At 39.0% G+C, this 10411-nt stretch overlaps 1 protein-coding gene across 2 annotated transcripts in view; it reads right to left on the bottom strand.

Annotated features, from left to right (window-relative positions):
- Positions 1-6027: 6027 nt before the first annotated feature.
- LOC140726746 (transmembrane protein 182-like) overlaps positions 6028-10411 on the bottom strand; it is a 54134-nt gene continuing 49750 nt past the window's right edge. For both annotated transcript variants that reach the window (XM_073043528.1, XM_073043527.1), the window contains exons 6-7: positions 9419-9556; positions 6028-7533 (exon numbers count right to left, since the gene is read on the bottom strand). In XM_073043528.1, coding sequence (XP_072899629.1) covers positions 7298-7533; positions 9419-9556 — 374 coding nt within the window. In that variant the 3' untranslated portion in view covers positions 6028-7297. The remainder of the gene's footprint in view (positions 7534-9418; positions 9557-10411) is intronic.

Raw genomic sequence — 10411 nt, 5'->3', positions numbered from 1 at the left:
ATTCAGTTCATCTGCTATTTTGTTGTCCTCCATTTCTATCTCTCCAGCATTGTTTTCCAGCAGTCTAATATCCATTCTCACCTCTCTTTTACATTTTATGTATCTGAAGAAACTTTTGGTATTATCTTTAATATTACTAGCTAACTTACTTTTGTATTCCATCTTTACTTTCTTAATGATTTTTTTTAGTTGCTGTCTGTTGATTTTTAAAAACTTCCCAGTCCTCTAACTTTTCACTAATCTTTGGTCTATTACATGCCCTTTCTTTGGTTTTTATGTTGGCTTTGACTTTTCTTGTTAGCCATGATTATGTCATCTTTCCTTTAGAATACTTCTTTCTCTTTTAGATGTATATACCTTGTGCCTTCCAAATTGTTTCCAGAAATTCCAGCCATTGCTGCTCTGCCATCACCCCTGCCAGTGTTCTTTTCCAATCAACTCTGGACAACTCATCTTTCACGGGCTCCATAATTCCCTTTAGTCTGCTGTAATACTGATACATGTGACAGTGACTGGAAAGGTACCGGAGGATTGGAGGATAACTAATATACTTCTATTGTTTAAGAAAGGCTTTAAAATATAAACCGTGAAATTATAGACCAATAATCCTGACATCAGTAGTGGGAGAGTTGTTGGAAGATATTCTAAGGGACTGGATGTATGAGTATTTGGATAGATATGGACTGATTAGAGATAGTTAGCATGGCTTTCTGCATGGTAGATGGTGTTTAACCAACAACTCAGCAGCAGTGCTATTCCTGGCTCATCCCTTGTGCTCACGTTTGGATCTCCTGTAACCCAACATCAGAAGGAGTATGCAGGACAATCAATTGAATCAAATTGAGGGATGCTTCACTCCTGGGCAGGCAGTCCCGGTGAGAGTCTACAGAGATGATCAACAGTGGGCACTTGGATAAATTAAGGACAGTACTGGACCATTCTGCTACACAGTGGAGATTGTCTCTGATGTCATCTGGAGATGGCACGTCAATCAATGGAGGAGAATAGAGTTAATTGTTTGAGAAGAAAGGGATCCTTTCTGTCAGAACCACTTCCTGCAGTCCCAGAGCCAACTCTACAACCACCATGGAGGAGGTCCCAGAACCTCAGATTATTTTACAGCTACAAGTGAAATAATTTTTCACAGCCAAGCAGAGTGACAGCATTGTCAGGAAAGAAATTATTCAACAAGAGTAAGAAGTACTCCACAGCAATTAAATATTTAGCTCTAAATAAGATAATTAATAACTTACTATGCTGTGGATATTGATATTGTAGCTGTATTATATAGCATACTCATATTTATATAAGTTGAAATGTATTCTATATAGTGTTGGAGTTTTTAGCTAAGCAGGGAAGAGTGTTGTGTATTTAATATTTAAGTAATATTTGAGTATTATTATAAATGTATTGTTTAATTAGGCATTCTTTGTTGTAGGATTGCTGCCTTGCAGTTCCAATGACTCAGAATCATTTCTGACCCTTGTTGCTGTTTGTGCGGAGTCTGCAGGTTCCCCCTGTGATTGTATGGTTTCCCTTTGGATGCTCCAGTTTCTTTCTATGTCCCAAAGGCATGCAGGTTGGTAGATTACATTCCCACTGTAAATTTTCCTCAGTGTGGGTAGGTAGTAGGAAAATCGGGAGAAGGCTAAAGATGTTCATGTGAAAGAGAATATGTTAGAATGAAATGTAAGAGGGAATAAGACTGTTGGCTTTGTTTTGCTAGGAGCTGGCATAGTTTAGGTGAATGATATAATCTGGGAGAATTTACTAGTTGGTTTGTTCGAATGAGTTGCCAGTGGACAACTGGAAGAGAAGAGCATAAAGGAAGAAGGAATTCATGTAGTCAAGAAGTATTATACAGATAGGCATGGTGGTAATAGCCTGTTTCTATGCTGTTCAAGTCTATCATTAAATGGTTGAAAAAATGAGTGGCAAATTGGGTTAAAATATGGGCAAATATTAGAGCAAAATTTAAGAAAATATTTGAAAGCACACAGTATTTACAACAACTTGGATGAATTGATAACTAAATTAGAACTAAGAAGCTATGATCTAGACATTATTATGACTGGGCGGCAGTGTTAGCTGTGAGGAGGATGCTAAGAGGATGCAGGGTGACTTGGATAGGTTAGGTGAGTGGGCAAATGCATGGCAGATGCAATTTAATGTGGATAAATGTGAGGTTATCCACTTTGGTTGCAAGAACAGGAAAACAGATTATTATCTGAACGGTGGCCAGTTAGGAAAAGGGGAGATGCAACGAGACCTGGGTGTCATTGTACAACAGTCATTGAAGGTGCCATGCAGGTACAGCAGGTGGTGAAAAAGACAAATGGTATGTTGGCATTCATAGCAAAAGGATTTGAGTACAGGAGCAGGGAGGTTTTACTGCAGTTGTACAAGGCCTTGGTGAGACCGCACCTAGAATATTGTGTGCAGTTTTGGTCCCCTAATCTGAGGAAAGACATTCTTGCCATAGAGGAAGTACAGAGAAGATTCACCAGATTGATTCCTCGGATGGCAGGACTTTCATATGAAGAAAGACTGGATCGACTAGGCTTATACTCACTCGAATTTAGAAGATTGAGGGGGGATCTTATTAAAACGTATAAAATTCTAAAGGGATTGAACAGGCTAGATGCAGGAAGATTTTTTTCCGATGTTGGGGAAGTCCAGAACGAGGGGTCACAGTTTAAGGATAAAGGGGAAGCCTTTTAGGACCGAGACGAGGAAAAACTTCTTCACACAGAGAGTGGTGAATCTGTGGATTTCTCTGCCACAGGAAACAGTTGAGGCCGGTTCATTGGCTATATTTAAGAGGAAGTTAGATATGGCCCTTGTGGCTAAAGGGATTAGGGGGGATGGAGAGAAAACAGGTACAGGGTTCTGAGTTGGATGATCAGCCATGATCATACTGAATGGCAGTGCAGGCTCAAAGGGCCAAATGGCCTACTCCTGCACCTATTTTCTATGTTTCTATGAAAGGTGGTGACATAGTAACCAAAACTGGGAGCTGAATGCTCAAGAGCTTTTGGCACTTTGGATAGTTGGCAAAAATGATAAAGAGGTAGGGAATTGCAATTAATTGTTGGAACCAGCACAGTAGTGAGACCAGGCTGATCATCATGACAGAATTACATCAACCTATGTGAATGAATCTAATAACAGCAAAGAGAAGAAAACATTGGAGTGAGTTATTTATGGGCATCAAACAATAGTTGCAATATTAGAGCCCACAAAATCAGAAAATCAGGAAGTTATGAACTAGGGATAATGCAGTGTTTATTTTCATTTTAGTGCTGTGGGGAGAGTTGATGTCCTTTCTATCATCAATATCCATGGTTGTTCTATATTTAATGGTTATCCAGAGAAGATAAATATCAGAGTTGTATTGTACATGTGTACTTTGACAATAAAATGAACCTTTGAACCTTTGAATTTATTCAACATAAAGACAGGACAGTTTAAATTTTGGTAACATAGTGGGATGTTTGGGAATAGTTTTCCAGATTAATATGTTGAGAAACAACTAGGAAAATGCATTTTAGATCTAGTGTTGCATAATGAGAATTGATTAATAACAGACAGACAGACATACTTTATTGATCCCGAGGGAAATTGGGTTTCATTACAGCTGCGCCAACCAAGAATAGTGTAGAAATATAGCAATATAAAACCATAAATAATTAAATAATGATGAGTCAATCATGCCAAGTGGAAATAAGTCCAGGACCAGCATATTGGCTCAGGGTGTCTGACACTCTGAGGGAGGAGTTGTAAAGTCTGATGGCCACAGGCAGGAATGACTTCCTATGACGCTCAATGTTGCATCTCGGTGGAATGAGTCTGTGGCTGAACGTACTCCTGAGCCTAACCAGTACATTATGGAGTGGATGGGAGTCATTGTCCAAGATGGCATGCAACTTCAAACTAGAATAGAACATGGCTCTTTTGGCAAAACTTTCCTATTGTTCTCTGCAGTTACAGTTTGCATCATAACAAAGTCAGTTATAATACAATGTTACCTGAAACAAATTTATATTAAACAACATATCTGAATCTTAAATGTACTCCCAGGAGATGTAAAGGAAGATTTAATAGGTAATGGAATATAAAAGGGGTAAGTTGCTTGGCGAGGGGCAAAGAGTGGCTGAGTTTGGAGAGTGTAGGGATGGAAAGAACAGAGAGTTTTGAAAAGCACCTCAGTGTGTTGAGGTGTTTGGGTTGAGTGAGGGAGTTCTAACAATGAGTATAACTGGATACCTCATCAAAAGACATCCAAAGCAACAGACTGAATGCACTGTCCAGACTTATGAATTGCATCCGAGAAAATAATTTGAATTATGTGCACTATACAGTTGTAGTATTCATTGTGAAATGCATTAGGAGCTCTATTTTTATTATTTTATAATACAAAAAAACACTTTGCAGTAAATTTTTAAATTGATGATTATCATATCGTAAAAGAATCAAAGACACATTCAGGATTTCGTAGGATGTATTTTTCGGAAAGAATGATTTAACATAGAACATGGAACAGTACGGCATAGGAACAGGCCTTTCAGCCCACAATGTAGTGCTGAACCAATTAAATGAGTAATCAAATAGCTAACTAATTGTATCTCTTCTGACTACACAGTGTCTATATCCTTCAATTTTCCTCACATTCATGTGCCAATCTACATCTCTCTTAAAAGTCTCTAATGTATCAGCCTCTACCACCACCCAGACAGCATATTCCAGACACCCATGGTGAAAAAAACTTGCCCCTCACAGCTCTTTTGAAATGACCCCCTCTCACCTTAAATACATGCCCTCTGAAATTCGACATTTCAAACGTTGGGAAAAGACATTGTCTGGTGTGTGTGTGTGTGTGTGTGTGTGTGTGTGTGTGTGTGTGTGTGTGTGTGTGTGTGTGTGTGTGTGTGTGTGTGTGTGTGTGTGTGTGTGTGTGTGTGTGTGTGTGTGTTCCCTTAACTCCTGGTGGAGTCGTCGGGGTGCCGTCATGACAAGCTTTTTGCACCGATCTTTTTGGTGAATGCTCATTGTACAGCATGTCTTGGGCATCTGAAACCTGGTGGAGCCCACCCCTTGCTAGGTTGTTTCTTATGAGGTTGAGTTGCTAGCTCGACACTCAATCCAGGCACAGATGGAGAGCGTGCAAGGGAGCCAGCCAGATTCAAAACTCTGGAACTCTCACCCCAAAGTCCAGTGCTGATGCCACTATGCCACTACCTGTGCCTCTCATAATCTTATAAACCTTTATCAGGTCTCCCCCCAGTCTCTGGGACTCTGGAAAAAACAGCCCTCTTGTTATAGTACATGCCCTTTAATCCAAGCAAGGTCATGATATACCTCTTCTGCATTCTCTTCAAAGCCTTGACATCTTTCCTATAATGGTGCGACTAGAACTATATGCAATACTCCAGATGCTGCCTAACTAAAATTTTATAACACCTCAGGGTAACTTCCTGACTTTTGAAGTCAATGCTGCGACTAATAAAGGCAAGCATGCCATATAACTTCTTAACCACCCTATCAACCTGTGCAGCCATTTCCAGGGAGCTATGAACTTGAACCCAAAGATCCCTCTGTTCATCAACACTGCTAAGGGTCTTGCTCTTAACAGTGTACTGCCTGGTTACATTTGACCTACCAAGGAGCAACACTTCACATTTGGCTGAGCTAAACTCCATCTGCCATTTCTCTGCCCATATTTGCAACTGATCCATATCCCGCTGTATTCCTTTCCAAACTTCTATCGACACCACCAGCAATCTTTGAATCATCTGCAGAATTAATACATTAGATGTTTATAATTATGAATACAATTAAAGCTAAATGTTAAATTTATGAAAGTTTGATTCATGATCATGTTTGTATTAATTGTTGAACCTCTAATTTCTATGAAAAGCTCAATATATTGGCTAATCACAGAACAGTGACCATAATGATAATGTGAAAGATGAACTGTAGGTCAGTGGACTGGAACTATATCATGCTACAGAGTGAACCAAATGTAGATAGATAGATAGATAGATACTTTATTCATCCCCATGGGGAAATTCAACATTTTTTCCAATGTCCCATACACTTATTGTAGCAAAACTAATCACATACAATACTTAACTCAGTAAAAGTATGATATGCATCTAAAGTCACCCTCTCAAAAAGCATTAATAAATAGCTTTTAAAAAGTTCTTAAATACATTGAATGGTAACTTAAGCTCAGTCCTAACCCTGGCACTTTAACATATCTTAATCCTGGTGGTTGAATTGTAAAGCCGAATGGCATTGGGGAGTATTGATCTCTTCATCCTGTCTGAGGAGCATTGCATCGATAGCAACCTGTCGCTGAAACTGCTTCTCTGTCTCTGGATGGTGCTATGCAGAGGATGTTCAGGGTTTTCCATGATTGACCGTAGCCTACTCAGCGCCCTTCGCTCTGCTACCGATGTTATACTCTCCAGTTCTTTGCCCACGACAGAGCCCGCCTTCCTTACCAGCTTATTAAGACGTGAGGCATGATTGAGACATGAGGTATAACATGATTGGATTAGTTAAAGAGTGGCCAGATAGATTTCAACATTGATAAAGCAAATAAAATACCTTAAGTGTACTTGTGGAATCTGAAGTATAACAAAACGTGTGAAATACAATAAAGTATCAAAGATAGAGCCTTGAACCTGCCTGCTTCTTTGCATCGGCATTTTGTTCAGTGGTATAAGTAGTAGCCAAAAACGCTTGAAGTCAGAGGACCGGATCTTCAATCAACATCAATGCACATCATAGGAAACCAAAGAGGATTTGTCAACTGAGACTAGTAACAGCTCAGTTTTAAACTAACTGATGATTGTAACAAAAAATTAGTTTGAAATTACCTTGCAGTTTTGATTATTTAAAAGCAACATTCTTTTGGAAATTTGTTACAAACCCTTTGTAGAGTCCCTTATCAATTTATAAATCGAATTGTCACTATAAGAAATAATGTACCACTCTTTGCACGTAGGAAAGTGCAGCATCAAAGTAGTATTTGCATATTGCCCAATCTTTTATATTTCTGAAAAAACAGCAGTTTCTCAGAGTGCAAACCTTTCATAAAAGATGAAAGGTTATGGGCACATTAGAAAATTCATAATGTAGAGATGCAGTTTAAAATTACCTCCGATTATAAATTGATTAATATAAGGGGTCTCCAAATTATAATGTCTCAACATTGCTATATTTTAATATATTTTAATGCATACAATTATGATTTTTTAATTCTTTTTTAGATAGTTGTTTACAAAAATGCTTAAAAGATGTTATCACTTTCCTTGCATTTCATACCTGCAATTTTAATGAAAAGTAAGCCAGAAATTAAAGAGAACAATACTGCAAAAGGAGCTGCCATAAAAGACCAGCCATAATTTACACCAAAATTCAAGTTGGTTATAATGGAAGTGCAATTAGCAATGTTTCCCGCAATCATCTGAGATACCGCTGAAATCCAAACGGCGTACATGATAATTGACACGGTGAAATTCACACCTAAGTACAAAAGTGATAAAATGAACTCAGTTAAAACATTTTTAGTAAAACTTATATAAAATAAAATGTACATTAACTTGAGTTAATAAAATAAACTTATACAAAATAAAACAGGCTGCATCACTGTCTGCTATGAGAGGACTACTGCACAGGATTGGAAGAAGCTGCAAAGGGTTGTAAATTTAGTCAGCTCCATCTTAGGTACTAGCCTACAAAGTACCCTGGCCATCTTCAAGGCGCAGTGACTCAGAAAGGCAGCGTTAAGGACCTCCAGCACCCAGGGCATGCCCTTCTATCACTGTTACCATCAGGTAGGAGGTACAGAAGCCTGAAGGCACACACTCAGTGATTCAGGAACAGCTTCTTACCCTCTGCCATCTGATTCCTAAATGGACAATAAAACCTTGAACACTACCTCAATTTTTTAATACGTATTAGTTCTGTTTGTTGCACCATTGTATTCTATTCAATATACATATTCTATTCTTGATTTACTTATCATCTTTTTTTCTTCTACATTATGTGTGGCATTGAACTGCTGCTGCTAAGTTGACAAATTTCATGACACAAGCCGATGACAATAAACCTGATTCTGATTCTGATGTTTCACTGTTTTTTTAAAGACTTGATGCACCATCAATAACCCTCTGAGACATGAGGCGAGATATCGGCTTTTATTGACTGGAAGAAAGAACAAGCAGTAGTTGACCACCATACTACATCCTGGAGACTGAAGGCAGGGATCAGGCCCCAATCGCCTTTATACCGGGGTCCGTGGGAGGAGCCACAGGAGCAGTCAGCAGGGGGCGTGTCCAGACAGGTATATGTAGTTCACCACAAGACTGCAATTTTTTCTGATAAATTTTAAGCAGCTAACTTTAATCTAGTTGATGTCTCTAGTAAATATCACTCTCATTATTAAAATGTAAAATATATATTTAATATCTAGTATTTGCCACATTATACATTAAACATTGGGAAGTTATTAACCACTTATATTTATATAGGTTTGTCTCAGATGGGTTTGTGTCCATAAAAGAGGGGTCAACCCCAGTCCCAGTGACGATCTGGTGAGATACTGGGGCTTTTCAGTCACTGATATTGGACAGTGTTTTGAAATTTGGTGCCAAGACAAAAACTGACGAAGTAAATATTGTTAAAAGTATTGGAAAGGGGACCGTGTCCGTACCTTTGCATAAGGCGATTTTGAATTGTGGATTGTTATCAGGACCTGTTAAGATAGGGGTACAATCTGAATTACCGATGAAGAATGTGGATGTGCTGTTGGTAATGACCTTGCAGGTGGTGATGTTTCTCCGGCAGTGCAGCTAACAAGCAAGCCTGCTGCTGACGATCCACACCTGGATACTGATATTTAATCCGCATGCGCAGTAACCCAAAGCATGACTAAAAGTCTGATAACGCAGGTAGTTCTGGGCAGGGGGATTTTGATGCCCATGATAGCCAAAATAGGGGTTCAGATCATGATGATTTATCAGAGACTTTTCTACCCACCATGTTTCAACAAGATTTGAGTAGCAAGGCTCATGAGAAATGTTTATGTTTGTCCAGGAGACAATTTATAGCGGAACAAAACCGAGATCCTGAGATTGCAGCTTTAAAAGAAACAGCTCTCTCCGATGATGAGGTTCAGAGGGAGTCAGTAGGCTATTATCTCAAGGACAGGGTTGCACGTACGTGACGAGGGATGCCACTTGGTTCGGCCAAAATGTACTAGTCTCGATGTGTCCCAAGTCCACTGTACTCAAATGTGAAGCGGTCATATTTTTCACTAAAGATTTAGAGCAAACAATATGAACCAATGTGAAAATATTTGAGAAGGTTTGAAGTGTAAATAAATGAGATATATAAGACTTTCAGTTACCAGCAATCAAGAATATTACTCCAGTTGTTTTATACATGTTGTAGTTCTGACAGCATGCAGAGTAGATGATGCAGAGGAATCCAATTGTTACAAATGTTACTCCCAAGAACATCAGTGCACTCCACAATTTACGGTACGCTAGAAAAACAAGCACATGGTGTTAATAATCTAATAAAATTTAGTGCAGCAACTAGCAAATGAACAAACTGACTCATTGTAAAAAGTAAAATGTAGTGGTGAGCAAGATGTTACCTCATGATAGTACAGACTAATTATTTCCTTCAGGTACAGTCAAATACCATCAGCAAGAATACAAGACACATACTGAATCCAACATTGACTGCATTTCTTATCCTGAGGTATTGTGGAGATTCAGCATCAGTACTCAACAATTTAAACAAATTGCAAACCAAAAAATAAATTCTGCCGGGTTTCTTTATGAAGCATCCCTCTATGTGACAATGCCACCAAGTCAATGAGTTATCAGTAAGGTGGCATTGACATCAAAGTGTACACAACAGAAGAAATAGCCAACAGTACATACAGAATAAGCTGGTAAGTTGTAATAAGCTGTTAACAGAATATTTTGATTTTTGCAGAGAGGGGAGAAAGGGGTGGAAGGGGTGAGGGAGGGAGAGGGAGGGTGAGGGAGGGAGAGGGGGAGGGAGAGATGAAGAATGTGATATTTAACTGTAGCAGTGGGGGGAGAGGTCTAGGACTGGAAGGAAGGAAAGAAAATGGGGAGAGAGGGGGAGACAGGAGGAGGGGAGGTGGAGGGGGGTGGGAGATGGAGAGAGAGGAAAGAAAGAGGGGGCAGAGGCAGTAAGACATGTTTTAGCCAATGTTTTATTTGTATTACTTAATTTGTAGCTTTTTTCAGGTTTTAGCAAATGCTTTTTAAAAAACCTGTTTTTTATGCTGTTCTGTGAGGCTAAACCTGTTTTTTGCCATCCAGAGATTTCCGCCCAAACTCAGAGAACAATGGTAGAAGAA

This window comes from Hemitrygon akajei, chromosome 4 (genome assembly GCF_048418815.1).
Source record: "Hemitrygon akajei chromosome 4, sHemAka1.3, whole genome shotgun sequence".
NCBI lineage: Eukaryota > Metazoa > Chordata > Chondrichthyes > Myliobatiformes > Dasyatidae > Hemitrygon > Hemitrygon akajei.
Note: the sequence above shows the minus strand (reverse complement) of the source record. Positions and strands in the feature narration are given on the sequence as shown.